The sequence below is a fragment of the Hyperolius riggenbachi genome, chromosome 3 (assembly GCF_040937935.1).
Source record: "Hyperolius riggenbachi isolate aHypRig1 chromosome 3, aHypRig1.pri, whole genome shotgun sequence".
NCBI classification, from domain to species: domain Eukaryota; kingdom Metazoa; phylum Chordata; class Amphibia; order Anura; family Hyperoliidae; genus Hyperolius; species Hyperolius riggenbachi.
Window position 1 is genome coordinate 233,567,913 of NC_090648.1, and position 25,079 is coordinate 233,592,991.

The following is a 25,079-nucleotide window of genomic DNA, read 5'->3' on the forward strand; positions in this document are numbered from 1 at the left end:
AGATTCGATCAGATAGGGATCTGTCAGCTGGTCGATCTGATGGCACATCGACCAGTGTATGGCTGCCTTAAGGGCCATATGCAATTAACTTTTTCACCTGACTTTTCTCCCAGGAGATAATTCTTCATCTCAGATTTAAAATAACTTTTCAGCACTTTTCAACAAAAAAAGTACCAAGAAGATGGTGAAATAGTACTACTAAAATTATTTTGAGTATTTTCTTGCTTTCTGCTGGCGTAAAAGGCAATTTATTGACGAGTTTAACCACTTCCCGACCGCCGTATGTACAATTGGCGGCCGGGAAGTGCACCCCGCAAGGACCGCCGTATTGACAATTGGCGGCGGTCCTTGTAGGGGCATGGGCGGAGCGATCGCGTCATCAGTGACGCGATCCTCCGCCTCCGCCTGGCGCCGCTCACCCGCCGCAACATCCCGCCGGCCATACGGAAGCGCCGGCGGGATGTTAACCCGACGATCGCCGCATACAAAGTGTATAATACACTTTGTAATGTTTACAAAGTGTATTATACAAGCTGCCTCCTGCCCTGGTGGTCCCAATGTCCGAGGGACCACCAGGGCAGGCTGCAGCCACCCTAGTCTGCACCAAGCACACTGATTTCCCCCCCCCCCCCCTGCCCCAGATCGCCCACAGCACCCATCAGACCCCCCCCTGCCCACCCCCCAGACCCCTGTTTGCACCCTATCACCCCCCTAATCACCCATCAATCACTCCCTGTCACTATCTGTCAACGCTATTTTTTTTTTGTATCCCCCCCCTGCCCCCCGCTCCCTCCTGATCACCCCCCACCCCTCAGATTCTCCCCAGACCCCCCCCCCCCCATGTACTGTATGCATCTATCCCCCCTGATCACCTGTCAATCACCTGTCAATCACCTGTCCATCACCTGTCAATCACCCGTCAATCACCCCCTGTCACTGCCACCCATCAATCAGCCCCTAACCTGCCCCTTGCGGGCAATCTGATCACCCCCCCACACCAATAGATCGCCCGCAGATCCGACATCAGATCACCTCCAAAATCCATTGTTTACATCTATTCTCTCCTCTAAACACCCACTAATTACCCATCAATCACCCATCAATCACCCCCTATCACCACCTGTCACTTTTACCTATCAGATCAGACCCTAATCTGCCCCTTGCGGGCACCCAATCACCCGCCCACACGCTCAGATTGCCCTCTGACCCCCCCTTATCAATTCACCAGTGCATTAATTACATCTGTTCTTCCCTGTAATAACCCACTGATCACCTGTCAATCACCTGCCAATCACCTATCACCCATCAATCACCACCTGTCACCCCCTGTCACTGCCACCCATCAATCAGCCCCTAACCTGCCCCTTGCGGGCAATCTGATCACCCACCCACACCATTAGATCGCCCGCAAACCCGCCGTCAGATTACCTCCCAAATGTATTGTTTACATCTGTTATCTTCTCTAAACACCCACTAATTACCCATCAATCACCCCCTATCACCAACCGTCACTGTTACCTATCAGATCAGACCCTAATCTGCCCCTTGCGGGCACCCAATCACCCGCCCACACGCTCAGATTGCCCTCAGCCCCCCCCCCCCCCCCCCCCCCTTATAAATTCGCCAGTGCATTAATTACATCTGGCCTTCCCTGTAATAACCCACTGATCACCTGTCAATCACCTGCCAATCACCTATCACCCATCAATCACCCCCTGTCACTGCCACCCAACAATCAGCCCCTAACCTGCCCCTTGCGGGCAAACTGATCACCCACCCACACCAATAGATCGCCCGCAGATCCGACATCAGATCACCACCCAAGCGCAGTGTTTCCATCTATTCTCTCCTCTAAACACCCACTAATTACCCATCAATCACCCCCTATCACCACCTGTCACTGTTACCCATCAGATCAGACCCTAATCTGCCCCTTGCGGGCACCCAATCGCCCGCCTACACGCTCAGATTGCCCTCAGACCCCCCCTTATCAATTCGCCAGTGCAATATTTACATCTGTTCTCCCCTGTAATAACCCACTGATTACCTGTCAATCACCTATCAATCACCCATCAATCACCCCCTGTCACTGCCACCCATCAATCACCCCCTGTCACTGCCGCCCATCAATCACCCGCTGTCACTGCCACCCATCAATAAGCCCCTAACCTGCCCCTTGCGGGCAATCTGATCACCCACCCACACCAATAGATCGCCCGCAGATCCGACGTCCGATCACCTCCCAAGTGCAGTGTTTACATCTGTTCTCTACCCTAAACACCCACTAATTACCCATCAATCACCCCCTGTCACTGCTACCTATCAGATTAGACCCCTATCTGCCCCTAGGGCACTCAATCACCCGCCCACACCCTCAGAATGCCCTCAGACCCCAGCCCTGATCACCTCGCCAGTGCATTGCTTGCATCTATTCCCCCCTCTAATCACACCTTGAGACACCCATCAATCACCTCCTGTCACCCCCTAGCACACCTACCCATCAGATCAGGCCCCAATTTGCCCCGTGTGGGCTCCTGATCACTCGGCCAAACCCTCAGATCCCCCTCAGACCCCCTTCCGATCACCTCCCCAGTGCATTGATTGCATCTATTTTCCCCTCTAACCACCCCCTGAGACACCCATCAATCACCTCCTGTCACCCCCCTAGCACTCCTATCCATCAGATCAGGCCCAATACAACCTGTCATCTAAAAGGCCACCCTGCTTATGACCGGTTCCACAAAATTCGCCCCCTCATAGACCACCTGTCATCAAAATTTGCAGATGCTTATACCCCTGAACAGTCATTTTGAGACATTTGGTTTCCAGACTACTCACGGTTTTGGGCCTGTAAAATGCCAGGGCGGTATAGGAACCCCACAAGTGACCCCATTTTAGAAAAAAAGACACCCCAAGGTATTCTGTTAGGTGTATGACGAGTTCATAGAAGATTTTATTTTTTGTCAAAAGTTGATTTTTATTGGTTTTTTTTCACAAAGTGTCATTTTTCACTAACTTGTGACAAAAAATAAAATCTTCTATGAACTCGCCATACACCTAACGGAATACCTTGGGGTGTCTTCTTTCTAAAATGGGGTCACTTGTGGGGTTCCTATACTGCCCTTGCATTTTAGGGGCCCTAAACCGCGAGGAGTAGTCTAGAAAACAAATGCCTCAAAATGACCTGTGAATAGGACGTTGGGCCCCTTAGCGCACCTAGGCTGCAAAAAAGTGTCACACATGTGGTACCGCCGTACTCAGGAAAAGTAGTATAATGTATTTTGGGGTGTATTTTTACACATACCCATGCTGGGTGGGAGAAATTTCTATGTAAATGGACAATTGTGTGTAAAAAAATCAAACAATTGTCATTTACAGAGATATTTCTCCCACTTAGCATGGGTATGTGTAAAAATACACCCCAAAACGCATTATACTACTTCTCCTGAGTACGGCGGTACCACATGTGTGGCACTTTTTTTTTACACCCTAAGTACGCTAAGGGGCCCAAAGTCCAATGAGTACCTTTAGGATTTCGCAGGTCATTTTGCGACATTTGGTTTCAAGACTACTCCTCACGGTTTAGGGCCCCTAAAATGCCAGGGCAGTATAGGAACCCCACAAATGACCCCATTCTAGAAAGAAGACACCCAAAGGTATTCCGTACGGAGTATGGTGAGTTCATAGAAGATTTTATTTTTTGTCACAAGTTAGCGGAAAATGACACTTTGTGAAAAAAACAATTAAAATCAATTTCCGCTAACTTGTGACAAAAAAATAAAAACTTCTATGAACTCACCATACTCCTAACGGAATACCTTGGGGTGTCTTCTTTCTAAAATGGGGTCATTTGTGGGGTTCCTATACTGCCCTGGCATTTTAGGGGCCCTAAACCGTGAGGAGTAGTCTTGAAACAAAAATGACCTGTGAAATCCTAAAGGTACTCATTGGACTTTGGGCCCCTTAGTGCAGTTAGGGTGCAAAAAAGTGCCACACATGTGGTATCGCCGTACTCGGGAGAAGTAGTATAATGTGTTTTGGGGTGTATTTTTACACATACCCATGCTGGGTGGGAGAAATACTTCTGTAAATGACAATCTTTTGATTTTTTTACACACAATTGTCCATTTACAGAGGTATTTCTCCCCCCCAGCATGGGTATGTGTAAAAATACACCCCAAAACACATTGTACTACTTCTCCCGAGTATGGCGATACCACATGTGTGGCACTTTTTTGCACCCTAACTGCGCTAAAGGGCCCAAAGTCCAATGAGTACCTTTAGGATTTCACAGGTCATTTTGAGAAATTTCGTTTCAAGACTACTCCTCACGGTTTAGGGCCCCTAAAATGCCAGGGCAGTATAGGAACCCCACAAATGACCCCATTTTAGAAAGAAGACACCCCAAGGTATTTCGTTAGTAGTATGGCGAGTTCATAGAAGATTTTATTTTTTGTCACAAGTTAGCGGAAATTGATTTTAATTGTGTTTTTTCACAAAGTGTCATTTTCCGCTAACTTTTGACAAAAAATAAAATCTTCTATGAACTCACCATACTCCTAACGGAATACCTTGGGGTGTCTTCTTTCTAAAATGGGGTCATTTGTGGGGTTCCTATACTGCCCTGGCATTTTAGGGGCCCTAAACCGTGAGGAGTAGTCTTGAAACGAAATTTCTCAAAATGACCTGTGAAATCCTAAAGGTACTCATTGGACTTTGGGCCCTTTAGCGCAGTTAGGGTGCAAAAAAGTGCCACACATGTGGTATTGCCGTACTCAGGAGAAGTAGTATAATGTGTTTTGTGGTGTATTTTTACACATACTCATGCTGAGTGGGAGAAAGATCTCTGTAAATGGACAATTGTGTGTAAAAAAAATTAACAAATTGTCATTTACAGAGATATTTCTCCCACCCAGCATGGGTATGTGTAAAAATACACCCCAAAACACATTATACTACTTCTCCTGAGTACGGCAATACCACATGTGTGGCACTTTTTTGCAGCCTAACTGTGCTAAGGGGTCCAAAGTCCAATGAGCCCCTTTAGGCTTTACAGGGGTGCTTACAATTTAGCACCCCCCAAAATGTCAGAACAGTAAACACACCCCACAAATGACCCCATTTTGGAAAGTAGACCCTTCAAGGTATTCAGAGAGGGGCATGGTGAGTCCGTGGCAGATTTCATTTTTTTTTTGTCGCAAGTTAGAAGAAATGGAAACTTTTTTTCTTTTTTTTTTTTCTCACAAAGTGTCATTTTCCGCTTACTTGTGACAAAAAATAATATCTTCTATGAACTCACTATGCCTCTCAGTGAATACTTTGGGATGTCTTCTTTCCAAAATGGGGTAATTTGGGGGATATTTATACTATCCTGGAATTCTAGCCCCTCATGAAACATGACAGGGGGTCAGAAAAGTCATAGATGCTTGAAAATGAGAAAATTCACTTTTTGCACCATAGTTTGTAAACGCTATAACTTTTACCCAAACCAATAAATATACACTGAATGGGTTTTTTTTAATCAAAAACATGTTTGTCCACATTTTTCGCGCTGCATGTATACAGAAATTTTACTTTATTTGAAAAATGTCAGCACAGAAAGTTAAAAAAATCATTTTTTTGCCAAAATTCATGTCTTTTTTGATGAATATAATAAAAAGTAAAAATCGCAGGAGCAATCAAATAGCACTAAAAGAAAGCTTTATTAGTGACAAGAAAAGGAGCCAAAATTCATTTAGGTGGTAGGTTGTATGAGCGAGCAATAAACCGTGAAAGCTGCAGTGGTCTGAATGGAAAAAAAGTGGCCGGTCCTTAAGGGGTAGAAAGCCCTAGGTCCTCAAGTGGTTAAAAATATCACCTGGGAGAAAACTCAGGTGAAAAAGTGAATTGCATTTGGGCCTAAGTCCCTGGTGGGGGTTTAAAGCAACTACTTGCAGGCTGGGGGGAGGTTAAAGAGATGACTGGAAACTACATGTGCGGGGGCTCCGTGATAATTTTGCTGTAGCTATGAATTTATAGCTGATTTGCTATTGGCCACAGCAAATCAAAGAGCACTGGCAAGCCACTAATAGAATTGGCGATGTAAAAGTTAAAGGTCACCTGAAATGAGAGAGATACGGAAAGTGTCATTTTTATTTCTTTTTAACCCATTAACAGCTTCAAAGTAATGATCTTGTTTAAGACAAGTGGACTGCTTTTTACCTCAGTCTGCAGAACTCACTGTGCTGTGCATTTTTAGAATGCTTTGATGTTTTTCTGCTAGCAGAAAATATAAAAACTGAAAGCGGAAGTCCTCTGTTATTGTCTCACACTGCCCCCTAATGGCAAGGCTACCCAACAGATTAATGTCCAAGAATGAATGTTTAAATGTGAGGAAAGGTTTATGGAATAATTTGTTAAATGCTGCTTAATGCAGATTAAAATAGTTATTTTATTTATTTAGATATCGATGCAAGACCATGGGACTTCCAGGCAGAGGAGTGTACCTTACGAGGAAACATTGAGAGCTTCAACAACAGGAGATATGAGAAGAACCCAAACTGGGAGTTTGCCCCTGTAGATAACTGCCTGCAGAGTGTAATGAGCCAAAGAATCGAGCTCCCAGAAGATTTCCATTACACCTATGAGCTGTGGCTGGAGAGAGAGGTGTTCTCCAAGCCAATCCAATGGGAAGAACTGCTCCAGTATTCCTGACTGCCAATATCCGCCATTTACTGACAAGACCATATTCAGTATGATGCTGTATTGCATCATGATATGCTGGTAACTTACAGGCATATCTGATGGCTTCTCGTGTTGGAAGGGAATTATTTTCCAATAGATGCTTGGTTTGCAGAAAAGATCATAAAGAGTGTGTGGAAATTATAACGGTTGTCTAAAGTATCATATACACTAAAGAAGAGTGATTACTACTTATCAGCAGTCTCCTGTAATAATAAATGGCAAAGGACTGATGGATGTCATACAATCCTGTTAGTCTCCCAAAGTTCATGCTTCATTTTGTTGTGTCTCTCAGAATTACCAGTATGTTCTTGAAAGTGCTTAATGTTACAGAGATGATCTTGCAAAGAGAGATCATATTTGCTAATGTCCATGTGGGTGTATTAAAAAAAATGGAAAATATCCACACTGAGATATATAGTGCAGAAGACTACTGGATGCTGCCAATCACATCCCTCTGGGTACAGTGCATAGTCACGTACTATGTATAAAGAGTTACTGGAGAGCTACCGCTGCAAAGCTTAGAAATAAATGGCAATTGCTCAGGTCTACTGCTTATATTAGTGGAGCATAATGGGCAAGCATAAACAGAAAAGTACGCCAGCTCAGTCTTACCAAGTCTGCAAAAAAAAATGACTGTCTGCAAATATGTGGGACCATATACTGCCTCGTTAAAGCTATATCTGTAACTGTGGTCCCATTTTTAAATTTAAAACCTTGAAAATTGGACAAATATTGTAGTAGATAGAACGATTAATCCACAAATGGCTGCACAGCAGAAAATGTTTCATCTTGTGTAGGTTCTGCAATGAGTGCAAAAGTTAACTCTACGATTAGTGTCACCGGGTCGTACATTAGGCCTGGTTTACAAACACTTAGGCTAGATTCACAGTGGTCAGTTGCATAGTGCATGTGTTATGAGTGTGAACTGCAATGGAGAGTGGACCTAGAGTTTAATACGAAGCCTGTATGCAGTGAGTTAGAATACCGTGATCATTTACTGTGAACAGCCCCAAAGAATTGTATGGGCAGTGAGCTGACATGAAGAATTATTCTGCAACGCAACTGAGCACTGTGAAAAGGGCCTAAAAGTATAATTTGTGAGATCCTTCATAAAAATGCATCACATTTTTTTTTTTTAAAGTCTCTATTGCTCCATGTCATTGCAAGTAAACCATTCAGGCTTATTAATCAACACATGCTGCATTATACTGTTTTTAAGATTCTTTTTGAACATCTCTGTGGACTGTAATAATTTCATTAATATTTATTTTTCATAATTGTACTGTTGGTGATTCTTTTGTTAGAAATACTTGTCTTTTTACAGCTAATACAGCAAACATAATATGTAAAAATACATTTTTAATTTTCATCAATACACATGCAAACCTATATTTTTCTCAAAATATGTTTGAAATAAATTTGTTACATTTCTAAAGACTGTTATTTGTATAAAAAAATTATTTGCATTAAGGACGTCTATGAACATTAGGAATAACCAATTCCATGCTTATTTATTGGATTTATTTAAAGAGATTGCCCCAGATTCCCAGGTGGAACTCTGGAGAATGGACAGGGCACACAAAGCTTTGGGCAAGCGACACACACACAGGCGGGCAGGCCCAAGGACATAGTTAGCAGGCTACAATACTATGAGGCTAAAGAAACTTTAAAGTGTACCAGAGATTATATAAAATAAAAGTTTTATACATACCTGGAACTTCCTCCAGCCCCATGCGTACGGATCGCTCCCACGCGGCCATCCTCAGTCCCGGGTCCCATCACTTCGGCCAGTCGCAGCCAGTCTGCACAAGAGAGGTGTACGCTCTCTACATATCTCTCCGGCGGCTGCTTGAAAAGATACGTAGAGGGCGCACTTCTCTTGTGCAGACTGGCCGAAGTTACAGGACCCAGTACCGACGATATAGAAGGCTGAGGACGGCTGTGTGGGAGCGCTCCGTGCACATGGAGCTGGAGGAAGGTATGTATAAAACTTTTAACAAAAATTTTGCATCAGGCTGTCATGGCTGCTAAGAATTCAGTTTTAATAATCAGATCTTCAACTGAAAATAAAAGAGACCAAGTTCTGTGTTACTACTGTTATATTCTACAGTATCTACCATTAGTAAAACAGAATTATCTCATAGGTTTATCTTCAGTTCAGGTTTGCTCTAAAAAAAAATTTGTGAAGATTTAGCTTAAAATGTAGGGCCCTTTCAAATAACATGTTCTGTCACACTGCACAAAAATGCTACATCCCATCACAGAAGCAGTGATAGTCCTATGGGGCTGTCACATTGATCGCAGCACAGGGAGTCCCATCCTGACGACGCAAGAGCTGCAGTGCGTTGTGCATGTTTAACCTCAAAGTGAGACATACTTTTATTTTAAAGAATACCACACTGTACAGCTGCACCACAGAGGTACCATATGGTGTGACCTTTTAGAACCGTTGTTGTGCAATTGCAGAAAAGTTGTAACACAACGGAATGCATCATGTGTGAAAGGGGTCTTGGTGGTCTATAGTAATAACTGAAACCCCACTATTATGCTGTTTCTATGAATTTACTCACTAGTGGGTTTTTGTTTATCTTAAACATTTGCATCTCCCTTCCTTTTTTGTTTTTTTGGTTGTACATTTTGCTCTCTTTGACCCGCTGAAAATAGAGGTATCGAGAAGTCATATTAGCAGGCCCGGATTGTTGGACAATCAGATGCAGTTTTACAGTTTCCACATGAGTTCAGTTTGAAGAGATCGGCCGATCTTGATTGTGTGTGGTACAACTGGTCATGTGTGTGTTCAGGAGCGCTCCTATCAAGACAGCTTACGCAGTTTTTTATGGGGGGAAGTTTTTGGGTTGGGGGATTCAGTTGGTGCTTGGAAGTGGTGCAATTGATCCAATAAAACTTTGTACATTTACAGTTCTTTGAGTGACTTGTTTTTGGACTTATATTCAGGTTTTGGTGACCTGCCTTCCCCAGTCGGGTGAACTAATTGTTTAAGACCTGTGCACCGGATTATACAATGTTTTGGAGGAAGAACAGGGAGCCGGTTCTCATAGTTGCAGGCAGAGGAGGACGGTGGCGTGGGAGCGATCCATGCGTATGGGGCTGGAGGAAGCCCCAGGTCTGTATAAAATCTTTTCTTTATTTCGTCTCTAGTTCCCTTTAAGCAGCGAGGTGGAGGGAGGATGTGTGCATAGGCATACATTACCTTGTCCCGGCCGGCGATTGCTCCTTCACTTCTTCAGTTAGTGTGCTGTAGTCCTGCATTCAGCCAGTCACCATGTGGCTTCAGTCCCCCGCACGGTGATTGGCTGGCTGCAGGGCTCCTGCAAACTAGGAGGTGAAGGAGCGATGACTATCGCTGACTGGGACAAGGTAATGTATACATATGTACACATTCTCCCTCCACCTAATTCTACTCCCTCCACACCGCTGCCTTATTACCAGTGTCCCGCTCTTCCCCCCCCCCCCCCACCCCTGCTGCCTAACACTAGCCCCCCTGCATTTTTTAATGGCGCATCGTTCTGCCGTTTATCGGCGGAACGGTACACCATCTTTAAGTGGACCCTAATAGAAAGCTACTAAGATGGATGAAGGAGGGCCCCGGTGCTGTCGCAACCTCTGCAACCCCTATTGCAACGCCACTGCGAGAGGGCTAGGGTAGGTCATAGTAAAATACTGGTAAAGATCACCCTTATTTTACTAGCGTAATTAAGTAGCAGAGTATTGGCAATATTACCAATCTTCTTCTAGCAGCAAACTCCAGCCCCCTTTTTTTGTGCACCTTATTTCCATGTTCGTGAGGAGGCCACCAAGAGCTGCTATCTGGAGGGATATATAAGGGGGAGGTGTATTTTATCTAGGACTCTCTGGTGGACATATGATTATGGTAGGAATTAAGATTTTGAGTTCATCTGAAGGAGACAGTGACATGGATACGTACTCTGTAAAATCTGCAGAAGATATCAGAGCCATCACCTGCCTATGCTCTCAGTTGCTATACCCAAAGGTCTGCTGACAACAACCACATGACATGTGATGATGTGACAGGTCTGACTGCACATACAAAGCAGTACAGATACTTGGGCAGCATGCTTCCTGTTCTGGAACCTGTCAGAGACTCAGACGCATACAATAAAATGCCTAACGAATTCCATCATAGGAAAGTCTCTCCGCCCTTCCTCCTCACTTTGTGGTCTGTAGTGCGGCGGCCCTATGGTAATAGCGTTACGTCAAGTAGGCGGTGCATCCTCGTCACCACAGCAACCGCTGCTACGCTCACCTCTGTATCCACGGCAACTCGGAATACAGCGCCACGGGGAAGAGAAGCACCGGAGATACCGAGCCCTGGGGATACCAGAGCGCCGCCTGGTGAGCTCAGCTCTCTATAGTGTGATGATAGACGGGTGTATGCGCCCAGTCTGCGGTGACATTTCGTATCAACTCGAGATTTGGTAACAAAACTGCAGCTGGTCATTTCTGTAGTGACTCGAAGCTGTGAGCCTTTCAGTTAGCTTTATAATGAATGTCCACACGTTATCATTACATATGTCACTTTATTCGTCACTTGTGCCTTCTAAAGATGCAGGATCGCAGGCTGCCAATACACATCGCTGGATTTCACTCTGTGCCATCTTTGTGAATCCTAGCAATTTTTCATGAAAAAATGATTTTTGTGAAATGTGAGAAACATTTTTCAAAGGACAATAAACAGCAGTGTTGCTCACAATGTTACTGTAGACCTCGAAATCATTATTCTCTGGGCCTCTACAAAAGCTTCTATCTGAGATCTGGTATGTGCCCATACATGACAGTACAATTGCCCATCACAAAATTACTTTGTCATATGACCCAGGCATAGATGCACACATCACTAAACTAATGGCACGTGATACTGCTTTGTAATCATCTATTTTGTATGGGCCTTTGTTTACATTATATTAAAGCTAATTTTTCTTTATAGCAGTACTGAAATTGAAAGGGAGGGAGAGAGGAGGGGGGGGGGGGGGGGGGAGAGGTCATGGGACCCAATACCGGAGCTGCAGGCTGCGGAGGACGGTGGCGTGGGAGCGATCTGTGCCCACGATCTGTGCCCGCAATCTGTACGAACACGGTGAATCCAGCTCTGGAGACTTGGGCGCAGCCGGCGTCACCATAGACCGTAATAGGACGAACGGCTATAACAGCACACAGGGAGTAACTTTGTCGCCGTCAGAAGACGGAGCTGAAGTTACTTTTATAATACAATAATTCGGCTTCCAGCAGTTGCTGGAAGCCAAATTATTTCATTCCCCACCATCCAAGGCGGCCTGGAGGGGGGAAAGTATTTAATATGGCCAGGAACTTGTGCAGCAGCAGGATCAGTCATATACCGGCTGTATCCTGCGCCCAAGTCTCCCGCACCGATTCCTCTCATACGCCTCTGGTACACTTTAAAAAGGGACTAATGGTGGCCACTAATGATCCAACCTTTTTCATCCAATCTTACCAGATCTATGTAGTACAAGGGTAAATTGAGTGAATATACTGAATGGATACTTCAGGCAGTTACCTTATATTACATAGAAATGGTAAGATTGGATGAAAAAGATTGGATCATTAGTGGCCACCATAAGATAGATAACTTAGCAGAGAGAAGTCTGGATAATCCAGAAGCAGAAGCTTCTCCCTTCCCCCTCGAGCTCACCGCTCCAGTGGTGGGTCCCTCTGGCCCTAATTCAGAAAGGGCTTGTGGAATAGGTTTACAACCGCACCAGGGCCCACATGAGGCCCACTTCCAGTCACTGCATTAGCTCTTTATTAGTGCTGTAGTTGTAATAATCACCTCTATACATGCTTTGAATAATGGTAATCACAAACCATTCCTTTGGCTGCATTCACAGTGGGACGTTGTGGAGCTGCATTATAAACTCTTATAATGCAGCTTACCGCACTGCAATGCTAATCCTATGAGACGTTCACAGTGCGACGTTAGCGTCGCATTGTGGCGTGTAGCGTTATAGTAACTCACTGCTTGCAGTGTATTACCTCTAAACGTACATGTTACCAGGTACAGAAAAGCATAGTTTTCATTGCCTGTATGCTTTACTGTACCCACTGTAGGCAACAGTAACGCAGCATTAATGTGCGTTACCAACTTTTTTTTTTGCTTTGCGTTGTAATGCTGCGTTGTGACTTAAACGTCACATTACAACGCTACGTTCCACTGTGAATGCAGCCTTTACCTGTGCTTACAGCTCTCTCTCACAGTGGTGGTCTGTATGATGTGATGATAATGTATTATGTGAGGATTGTGCTTATAGTGCTGCTTAGCTGCTTAAACAAACCATAGCCTAGCACTGGTAGTCTTTCACACCTACATTTTAAGACATTCAACAAAGCGTAACCCCAGCATAAGTGGTATGGAAAATTGCCAATACTATAGTAAGGGGAATAAAACACAAAGTATTGGTTGACCAGTACCTGAAAAAGATTTTGTAGTTTGTTTTTTGTAAGTGGATCATCCTCAACCACTTTAGGCCCAGGTGTCATTCCATTAACAACTGGCACTTGCTGTATGGCTATGATGTGGCAGCTGTATTCAGGGCATTGCATGTCACCCCAAAGCACTGCAAGTTAGCCAATACATGGTAGCATCCTGATTCACAATAGTCATGTATGTCTGTCTGTCATGTTTACCATTATTGTAAATACTAACCATAGTGATGATATGTTCCAGTCCAACAGATTTTATACATACTTGTTACATAATGTTTTAATAAGAGCTAGCAATGCACAGTGAACAACGTGGCAGTGTGCCTGAAGTCATGGCCATCAAAATTACACACACACACGTACACACACACACACACACACACACACACACACACACACACACACACACACACACACACACACACACACACACACACACACACACACACACACACACACACACACACACACACACACACACACACACACACACACACACACACACACACACACACACAACACATGGAAGAATAATGTGTGCATGTCTTCCATTTAACCAGTTGACTTGTTAACACTGTATACCTGCACCCCCTCCTTTCCCATGTACTATTTTCTATCATTGCAATATGTTTTTGTTTTGTGTTTTTGCAGAAAGAGACACTATGGAAACATAAAATACTTTCAGAGAGCCTTCAGTCTACTAAGGATGGTAAAGTAACAACTCAGAGTGCTGTGGGGTGCCTAGCTTTACCATATAAAGTTGCTCAAACTTGCCCCACAGGTCCACTTCTTGACAAAGATCACTGATGGTCACTGAAATGCAAAGAATTCTGAGTTCAATGCAATTCTATTCAGCTTGAAAATGGACCTCATCTTTAAAGAAAACCTGAACTGAAAATTAAAAGTCAAAATAAGCATACACAAGTCATACTTACCTTCCATGTAGTCTACTCATCAATCTCTTTCTCCTTTCCCGCTTCTTGTTTGTCCACTGTGATCAAGGGAATTCTCCGTCCTCCATTTTGAAAATGGCCATTACCCCATAACAGCTTTCTGGTCAGCACACTGTTAAACTGTAACATCGCCCACTTGAGCCATAGAGAAACATAGACATTACTTGGCACAGCAGTTGTCCTCTCAGCTATAAAACTGTCAGCAACTGATAAATAACTGACAGCAACTGATATATTTCAGTTCTGACAAAATGTTGTCAGAACTGGAAGAGATCATTGTCAAAAGAGAATGGGGAGCTCCTGAGAGGAACTGAGGGCAAGGTAACTATGTAATGTTACCTCATGTGTTTATTTTAAATAATTTTACTCAGTACAGGTTCCCTTTAATTGATGTTTCCATTTTTCAAGCTATATAAATGTGCATTAAAAATCTGCATAATTCAGCATCAACTCAGAATTATTAGTATCTCATTAAACCATTACTAGCTGTCAACTCATATAAATGAAAAACCTCTTTAAATAGTACCTTAGAAAGACAAAGAGAAGGTGGCAACCTCTCTTATTACAATTAAGTGTGCTATTTTATGAAGCGAAACATATAAATCATAGTGTTTCCTTGGGCAAGGGATACTTCATTGATGCAAAGGGAACCTAAAGCAAGGCTTCAATATGTATTTCCTTTTAAGCAATATCAGGTGCCTGACTATCCTGCTGATTTATTTGGCTGCAGTAGTGTCTGAATCACACACCTAAAACAAGCATGCAGCTAATCCAGTCAGACTTTAGTCAGAGCACCTGAACTGCATGCTTGTTCAGGGTCTATGGCTAAAATTATTAAAGGCAGAGGATCAGCAGGGCAGCCAGGCAATAGGCATTGTTTACAAGGAAATAAATATGTCAACCTCTATATCTCTCTTGTTTTAGATTCCCTTAAATTATGTAGAACCAGTGATCAGGAGTTGCAAGGTGCCAAGAAGTTTACTTTGGGTGTATATTGGGCTGGCTGAAACAAAGACCAGGATATCTTGATCTGTAGAGGCCCTCCAGAAGGACTTGAAGATAAATTCCTTGTTGTTGCTATTAGTGCTCTGCCAGTTTAGAAGCATGAACCCAGAATATGGGAATTTAGCTAAACTGTGTTGCATTAGGGATGATCAAAGATATGCAAATTCTTCCGAGTTGATGCAAATGTATGCACATTTTTATGCAAATATATGCAGCTTGAAAAATGGACCAAACAAAACCTGGGTTTAAATTGATTGGTCCATTTTCAAACTGCATACATTTGCATAAAAATGTGCATGATTTCAGAAGAATTTGCATCTCATTGATCATCCCTAAACAGGATTCAGGTTAGGTCACGTGTGAACAGGATCAGATGCACGGTCATCCACGTCAAAAGATCAAAACAGTTGAAGTGGCCAATGTCAGCTAACCTTATGCAAAAAAATCTTCCTCATCTGAAAACCTGATCCACCATGACATATTCTTTCAGCTGAGCGATGAGTTAGTATTGAATTTCTGCGGCATTGCATGGCAGTGAATGAAGAAACTGCTTTCGCTGATGCATTATCACACTTCTGGCTGAAGTTTGTAAGCTGAAACAGGTTCAGTAGGCCTTGTCTCAGCATACATTGCACTATTCCTGTAGACATTTATTCTGTAGAGAGAAAATAAAAAAGTTCCTGTAAGGACTGCAGAGGAATAAGAGAAAGGATGATTATTAAATCAAGTTCTGGAAGATGACTTGGGTATTACAAAGGCCAAACAGCATGTCCAATACTCATCATGACAGTCATGTTAAGGTTGTCTTCCATTCCTCTTATTTATGGCTAGTGGTGAGAGATGATCTCTGGGATAGAAAGAAAATCAAGATATCATCCAGTTTCAGAGGCCGGGTGCTTACTACCACTCAGCACAGGGGTTGGAGAGGTGGACCCCCTATGGAGTCTAGCTGTGGTTGACTTTATATCGAACTAGAGACAAAACTGTAATATATCCATTTTATAGCTGTGGAGATACATACATGGGGAATACATAGAGATAAGACAAGTATCAGAGGATGGGCTGACTTGGAAATATTCATGGGTATGAACAGATCAGATGCTGTTTGAGTTCACAAACTATAGATACCTTTAGTGGTTAAAGGTAAAAAAAAGCTAGCAGAAACTAGGCAAATGCATAAAATCCTATAGAGTAGCAGTTTGGAAATCATTATTCAGGCTACTTGATAGTTCTGCATGCAGTTCCAATATCAGTCAGCAGATGGCACAGGCTGACTCCTAAAAGTTGTATTCTATAGAAAGGAGGAACTGCAACATTTGAAATGCTGGATTCAGAAGACACTGGAGGTGAGCTGAGGAAGACCAACCAGAGGGGCCCAAACAAGGGATTGAAAGTATCCCGGTAAAGGTGGCCACATATGATTAAAAAAAATATATATATATATTTAATTTACAGCAAATTCTAAAAACAATAGATATGCTTACCTGCATGTGGCCATTTATAACAGCTTTCTTCTGGTAACTTGCATTCTTTTGAAATGTTAATAGTTCAACACCATTGTTTCTAAAGCTAAGAATTAGGCCAGCTGCTTTTAGGCAACATTTAAACAGAAGGTCTTTGAATAGACACGAAAAGCCACATCAAGTGGTTGTTCGGTTTTTCAAGTGGTTATCACATGGTTTACAGCAAATAACAAGAGATATATTATTCAGATTAAGCTCCTGTGCACTGAACTGTGAAAGTACAGGACGTTTAGAAATCATTTATAGCGAGTGATAAGTACACTACACAGCTCATACATAGGGCTTGATTCACTATGCGGTGCTAACCTACTTAGCACGTCTAAAGTCTTTAGGCACGCTAACCAGGGTGCTAAGTAGGTTAGCACCGGTTTTCTCAATCAGATCGCGTGCTAAGTACCACGCGCAAAGTTTTACGCGCGCAAAGTCCTATGTGCGCACTAAGTCCCATAGGCTTTAATGGGCAGTTCGCGCGGAGCGCCCTGCGCTTTGTGCAGTGCGCGCGTAAAGTTTTACCTGCATAAAGTTTTGCGCGCGAAAAGCTTGTTTAGACGTGCTAAGGGGGTTTTCACAGGCGTGCTAACAGTTAGCACCGCTTTGTGAATCAAGTCCCTAGAGAGTTAAAAGTTATATTCCAGGCAGTTACGTGGGGCTTTCAGGCCACTTTAGTGATATCGTACTTATGGTTAATCCCCTCGCCAGCTATTTTGCGAGTCGCCGCTGTCAGAGCTTTTATGAGATGCAATGGATGCCATCCACTCGCTTCCCAGCCGGGTCCACTCCTAGGGAGTGTGAGTGCGGCTTGCCAGCCAACTTTTGTGCATGGTGGGGGTGGAGCAACAGTACTAATGCAAAGGCCAGGGTTATTAAAACCCTGGGCAAACAGCATCCAGTGCTGTTTGCTCTTATCTACAGCTGGCAGTCAGTTTGGCAGTCTGCTAGTCCAACTTGCCAGTTGATCCTCTCAGTTTAGCCAGTTTGTCCCATCAGTCCTCCCTGTCTCTTCAGTCAGTAATCCAGCTTTGCCAGAACACCAGTCTTGTCTGTATGTAACTTTTTAAAGGATACATCCGAGCAAAAAACAAACAAACAAAAAACAAGGTCTACTTACCTGGGGCTTCCTCCAACCCCTGGCAGCCTATCTGTCCCTCGCCACAGCTCCGGTGTTCCCAGATCCCCTCCGTTGCAGATGCCGACCTCGCCTGGAGCGTTCTGTGCCAGCGCAGTACTTCGGCACCTGCGCAGAATGCTTCAGGCCACGTGTGCGCGATCCTGAGTGGCGTGGCTGCTCACTCGCACATGCGCAGTGGATATCAGCAACGGAGGGGATCTGGGGACACCGAAGATGCGGCAAATGGTCAGATAGGCTGCCAGGGGCTGGAGGAAGCCACAGGTAAGTAGATCTTGTGGAGTTTTGTTTTTGCTCAGACGTATCCTTTAAAGGGAGTCTGAAGCATAAAAACAGATACTTACCTAAGTAGACGGAAGGCTCTGGGTCCTATAGAACCTTCCCCCACTCCTCACGGTCCCCTTGTTCCCCCGCAGGTTCCCCCATGGGTCGTAGACTGCTCTCTTTCGCGTTGGGTGGGCTTCGGGAGTCTTTGGAAGCAATTGGGCTTCTAAAGACGGTCCGCTCCGTACTACGCATGCGTGAATGCCCTCTCTAGCGCACTTGCAGTACAGAGCTGCTGGTCTTCAGTAGCCCGAGTGCTTCCAAAGTTTCCCCGCGGCAGGAGATTCAAACTAAGGAGCCTGCGAGGGAATGAGGACACTGTGAGGAGAATGGGAAGGCTCTATAGGGCCCAGAGCCTTACCTCTCCTTAGGTAAGTTTCTGTAGTTTCCTTTCTTATAATAATGGTTTAGAGACAAACTTTAACCACACGTCAGTCCTGTTAGTTAACCACCCCTGCCTACCCTACACTGCAGTGTTCACCTCTCCTATTCTTTCCATCACCAGTGGGGCAATCACTGGGGTTGCTAACTGCTGGCCACCAGGCAGCAAAGTCATTCCCACACACTAGGGATGGTTGCCCATTATCCCTTGCAGGGTGCTCTGGTAAAGACCTGTGGTCACAAAGACTCCTCAGTCAGGAGAAGCACATGTCTACCACTGTTACCGGGATCAACAGAACCCCTGCAGAGGATGGCTTTCTACAGCACTTTTCAGCTGATGCTGGCAATGCTCTGCCTTCAGCTTCACTGAAGGTTTACTGCCAACAGGAGGTGTCATCATTTAAAAAAATACATGAAGGAATGACCTTCTATGACATGAGGAAAAATAAGTTACTGCAAAGAGTATTGGTAAGGCAATGCAGAGAAAGTGCTATACAAATGTCAACCTCTTGAACTCTCTTTACATCCTACCAAGCAGCTTTAGGGGCCCTTTATTGCTTTCAAATTCCTCCACAACCACCAGGGTCCCTGAGCCGGTTGCCGGGTACTGACATCAGGTACGCCTCCAATTTTATAGTGGTCCCCAGAGCCCCTGCAAAGTTTTTGGCAGCATAGCTGGCTCGTCCATTAGTCCATGTGTTTCTTTCTTCATCCTCACAGGGTGCTCTCCTCTGTAAGGGCTCGTTTCCACATAGCGCGCTTTGAGCCGCGCTTGTGCAAACGCAATCGCATGGACAGCAGACAGTGCATAGACTACACTGTCTGCTGTTTCCATTCATGCACTGCGATTCACTTTTGAATCGCAGCGCATGGTTGCCTGCATTTCAGGGCAATTGTGCCTGTGATCCCAATCAGTATAATAAATAAAGCTCCACCTCCCTGGTAGTGACACGGCTCTGCATTACATGGAAACAAGCCCTAACTCGCTGCATTTTATTAAAGGCATAATGTTTTACAGTGGGGAAAGCAACCACGCATACAGTAACATTTCTGGTGATAAAAGCATGTATCAAACCAGAAATACAAGTCTGTACACACTAACTCACACTTACAATTTTGATTGGCCAATGATTAACCAATTTTACCACTACATGTAACGTGAGGGTCAACAGATTTTAAATACTAAGAATAGATTGTGTAGGTAAGCTCTCATACTACATGTAGGTGGTAAGATTGGCCAGTGATTAGCCAATCAAAATTGCACATTTGTACACACCATTAGGATGCTTGGCTTGTAATACTGTCCATGAAATAAAATATTGGTATTTTCAATGCCATTCTTAAAAAACATGTAGGCAGGAAGTACATGAATATGAGCATACATAAAAATGAAGAAACCGAGAGCCCAATATAGTGTAGTATGTTAAAAACAAATGAAAAAGTTAAATTGTGTGATGTAGATAGTCACAAACATGGGTTACCACATAGGCAACCATTGTATATGCAGGTGAGTATTAAGATGTCGCTCTCTGTAGATCGGAAAGAATGGGGTAGGTCACCCCTCCACCAGGGGTGGACACAGTATCGTAGTAAGAGAACAGAGGCGCCAGCAGGATAAAAATTCTAAAAATTGCAGGGAGGCAGTGGTGGACTTACCTTCGGAAAGCAGACATGAAAGACTGTCTGAATGAATATAAACACATTTATTTAAAGGTACCCCAAGGATGCAACGCGTTTTGCAGGCACAGCCCGCTTCATCAGGCAATAAAGTGGGGGACAAACTGTGAACAAGAGACAACAAACATTGCTATAACAATTTCTGAAAGTAATTTCTTGCAGAATGTATGCAGTATTTAGCTAAGAATAAAAACATTACGTGCGGTTAAAATAGCGTGTTATAAAGTACCGATGTCAAAAGATAACATTATAAAGTGTCAGATGCAATAAATATAATTGCAATGGGAGTATATAGTAATAATACAAATATCCCAATATCCCATCAATAGAAACCTCACATGCGAATCCAATATGTATCTACAGTAGATGTGCAACTGTCGGATGCTTTTGATCGTCTCAAAAAGAATGAGATGTACTGGATCCAAATTTTAAAAACCCTCACCCCAGTGGGTATGAACGAAGTGCTTGAGAAAATTCCCTAAACCATATATAGCCGCTTTTTCTAAGTGTGATGATCAATGATAGCATAATGTCATTTGGGGGTGAGGGTCCCATTATATGTAAAAATGGCTGGAGGATGTATAGGAAAAAGCGGTATCAGGAATACATAATAAGGTGCAATAGTGGAATAGGTGCAGGGATCCATGATAAGGTGCAATAGTGGACGGTACATCGAATGTTTGTTAAGGTGCAGTAGAGAAGAGAAGCAAAAATGAGTATGCATGGAAAATGTGGGCAAATAATAAATATAAATCTTACTAGAAATTTGCCTATAGCACATGTAGCGCCTCTGTAATGATATGAGGTTGCTTGGTGCTTTAAATATAATGCCAGTGGCCAGTTAGCCAGTCGGGAGAGGACGGGCGGGAGTGAGTGGGTGGGGCCTGGTGCCGTGGTTGCTTATCCTGCAGCCAATTGGCTGCTGACAAGCGTGGATACATGGTCGGTGCGCCAATAACGGCGCACTACGTGGGTGTAGATAGGGCGCATTCGCCGAAAACAGTGCACGTGAGGGAATACAGGGCAGGCGCTGTAAGAATTGCTATGGTTGCTCGAGTGAGGGGGAAGGAGGAGACGAAAGCGCGCATGTGCAGGAGGGACTGCCGGCGCTAAGGTGGCCATGTTGATGGTGGGCAAGAGGGCCTACTAAGCATTTGCGCCGCAAACCGCAACCAGCACGTAGTGTTAAAGTAGGAGAGCGGCTGGTGTAATATTGGGGCAATTAGAAACATAATATTAATATAAAAACATGAGTGTGTGGCTGATTATATGAATAACGTATACCAGAAAGGGCAGTAGTAATCTGCTCCCCTTAAGTGGTGAAACGAAATATAGCATCTATCTGTAATGTACAAACTGAAAAGCAACAGAGACAATATATGATAACAGTCTTAGGCAAACGCAGGGGGGGGGGGGGGGGGGGGGGAATTACAGCTGCCCAGAATCCCCCCTCAGACCAGGTCTGGCAGTGTCTGGGGACAGGCATAAGTTGAGATACCAGAATATCTGCAGGCATCCTGCAACTCACAGCATGGCCCCATTCTTTTCCTGCTACAGTTGACTTTGGATGTAGTAGCAGCAGCGTGTGTACAGAGCATGGAGCAGCCCTGGGGAACTTTAACAGTGTCATGTATGAGTACAGCCCTGTGCCCTGCTGTGTGAATGCTTCACTTTCCCCTTCATTAGCAATGTCCGCTGTCCTCATTATTATCCTTATCCAAACTGCTCCTGATCGATCCCGTTGTCCGTCAGGCAGTCGGACGGTAAATTGCATTATGTGTACCAAGCATGATGTCCTACCATATTATTGTACTGTATTGTGCAGGGCTGAGGGAGACCTTCCAGGAATCCCCCTTTGAAAATCCTGGGTTTGCCCCTGACAGTAGTACAGTCAAATAAGGTTAGGCATTATTCATTGTACATTTGTAACGGGGCAATAATTGACCAATTACATGGTGTATTCATTGGGGCAAAAATTAGAACATAAAATACATACATATCCAATATAATTTATGGTGTTTTGCTAGACGTGTATCTGTATATGTTGTTGACATGAAAAATGAAGAATAATCTTGCAAACATGTGTACATCCACAGCATACTGATACACAATCTATAAAATAATATTATAACATTGCTATAAACCATGGGGTATGTATTAGTAATAACTAAAACCATAAAAATATAAAATAAATAGTAGGCATTAAATCTATAAAAGGTATGATAAGATCATTATAGTTATAATGATTATTATTAGAAGAACAATAGGAGGGCTAAAAGAGAGCAGCAGGGATACAGGAAAAAGCGGCTATATATGGTTTAGGGAATGTTCTCAAGCACTTCGTTCATACCCTCTGGGGTGAGGGTTTTTAAAATTTGGATCCAGTACATCTCATTCTTTTTGAGACGATCAAAAGCATCCGACAGTTGCACATCTACTGTAGATACATATTGGATTCGCATGTGAGGTGTCTATTGATGGGATATTGGGATATTTTTTATTATTACTACCCTCTTTCCCTGAAAATAAGACCTACCCTGAAAATAAGCCCTAGCTGGAATTTTAAGCATGCTTGAAATATAAGCCCTACCCCAAAAATAAGCCCTAGCGGAAGTTAAAGAGGAGGAAGAGGCAGCCAGTAAGTGGGGACACAGTGGTGCAGTGCCAATCGGGCACTGATCCTGTCATCCCAGCACACAGCAAGGTTATTAGCTGTGTGCAGGGAAGACAGGTCAGGTGCCTGATCAGTACAGTAGCATACTTTCAAATCCATGAACATCACAGTATAAAGGAACAGGAAATGTTCTGCTGAGAGACACTTCCTAATAGAAATATAAGACATCCCCTGAAAATAAGCCCTAGTACATCTTTTAGAGCAAAAATTAATATAAGACACTGTCTTATTTTTTAGGGAAAGAGGTATATACTCCCATTGCAATTATATTTATTGCATCTGACACTTTATTACATTATCTTTTAACATCGGTACTTTATAACACACTATTTTTACCGCACTTAATGTTTTTATTCTTAGCTAAATACTGCAAACATTCTGCAAGAAATGACTTTCAGAAATCGTTATAGCAATGTTTGTTGTCTCTTGTCCACAGTTTGTCCCCCACGTTATTGCCTGATGAAGCGGTCTGTGGCTCCAAAACCTGTTGCATCCTTGGGGTACCTTTAAATAAATGTGTTTATATTCATTCAGACAGTCTTTCGTGTCTGCTTTCTGGAGGTAAGTCCACCACTGCCTCCCTGCAATTTTTATCCTGCTGGCGCCTCTGTTCTCTTACTACGATATGAGCATACATGGTCCTCTCAGTCCTTACATAAGAAGTCTAGTACGGTACACAGCACATTGCATTTATCTTTACCAAATATTCACGTCTGTTTGTTTGTGGTGTACTGTTTACCGTGTTAACCACAAAACGTGTCTGTGTTTTAGCCAACTAAAAGTGCCAAATCGAAGGGATCAGCCAAGTCCAATGGAAAGGGAAAGAAGGTGAAGAAAACAAAGAAAAAGAGTAAAGAGCCCAAGCCTGAAGTGGACATACTCAGCCCAGCAGCAATGCTGAATGCTTACTACATCTCGCACAATGCTGTGGACTGCTTGGAATTTCGAGGCTTTAACTGGTCAGGAGCACCAAAAAAGAAAGGGAAGAAAGGAAAGAAAGGAAAGAAAAAGAAATAGTTTGGAAAAAAATGGAGATAGCCATTAAGTAGTAACAGTTTTAAAATAAGTGCCAACAAAATGAGTCAAGTGACCTCACTTACTTTGTCAGCATTGTGAATACTCTCTTTCCCAATTCCTCTGGATTTATTTGTACTAATAAATAGTTGTGGCAATGCAAGTTTATTTTACATGTTATATATTGGATAGTTTTCTGCAGTCTTAATATTAAAGGAATAGAAATAATATTTACAGTATATTGCGCTTTTCTCTTGGCGGACTCAAAGTGTTTGAGCTAGGGCGCGCTCAGTAGGCAGTAGCAGTGTTAGGAAGTCTAGCCCAAGGACTCCTTACTGAATATAATAGGTACTGGCTTTCTGAACAGCGGCCGCTGAAGAGATACGTAGATGGCGCACTTCTCTTGCGCAGACTGACCGCGACTGGAGGAAGTTTCAGGACCCGCTACCGGAGCTGCATGCAATGCAGGACGGCGGCATTGGAGCGATACGTGCCCATGGGGCTGGAAGAAGTCCCAGGTATGTATAAATCTTTGATTGTATTTGCTTGAACAACTAACTCTTTCAGCTGTGTAGGGTTCGCCACAGAGACAAAGGCCATCTGCATTTGTGTTGACTACAGGAGACTGAATGACTCCTGACTTGTAACGATTGGTGTCAGCAAAACAGATTTTCTGATTATTGGTGATCTGCAGTATCAGCAATAATACAGATGCTATACCTGTATATGGTGATCTGCAGAATCACCAATAATGCTAGTATAGCTAGACACAGGACAACCAATGTGAGAATGTGTTTGGTGCAACAGTAATGAGGAAGAGGAGAACTCCCGAGGAGCGGGTGATTCAGACAGTACTGCAGCCAATGATCACCTGAGGAGCAGATGATTCAGACTGTACTGCAACTCGTGAACACCTGAGGAGCAGGTGTTACAGATAGTTCTGCAAAGGATGGTCACCTGAGGTCGATGCTTCAGAAATTGGGGTTGGGGCTGTACTGTCTCAGCGCTCTGGCCTGCAAGGCAAACTACACCCATGTGCCTTCTTTTCTCGTAGTAGGGTAAGGTGACATCCACATGTCTCAGAATGGGAGCAGAACAGAACAGTTTTTTCAATGTGGCAAAGGCAGAATGTGCCAGCCCCCTTTCTGGTAAGATTGGTGAGGGGTGACACTACAGAGGAGAACCCCTTGATGAACTTTCTG

At 43.6% G+C, this 25,079-nt stretch overlaps 2 protein-coding genes across 2 annotated transcripts in view; both read left to right on the plus strand.

Moving 5' to 3' along the window:
* The window catches only part of STRIP2 (striatin interacting protein 2), a 91,509-nt gene extending 83,420 nt beyond the window's left edge, over positions 1-8,089 (plus strand). Inside the window, exon 21 of the mRNA XM_068275961.1 lies at positions 6,443-8,089. Coding sequence (XP_068132062.1) covers positions 6,443-6,693 — 251 coding nt within the window. The 3' untranslated portion in view covers positions 6,694-8,089. The remainder of the gene's footprint in view (positions 1-6,442) is intronic.
* A 2,901-nt stretch (positions 8,090-10,990) lies between these two features.
* Positions 10,991-24,040, plus strand: SMKR1 (small lysine rich protein 1). The gene is made up of 3 exons (XM_068272628.1): positions 10,991-11,097; positions 13,852-13,909; positions 23,635-24,040. Exons 2-3 carry the CDS (start codon positions 13,907-13,909, stop codon positions 23,878-23,880), a joined length of 249 nt encoding a protein of 82 aa, XP_068128729.1. The 5' UTR covers positions 10,991-11,097; positions 13,852-13,906; the 3' UTR covers positions 23,881-24,040.
* Positions 24,041-25,079: the final 1,039 nt, after the last annotated feature.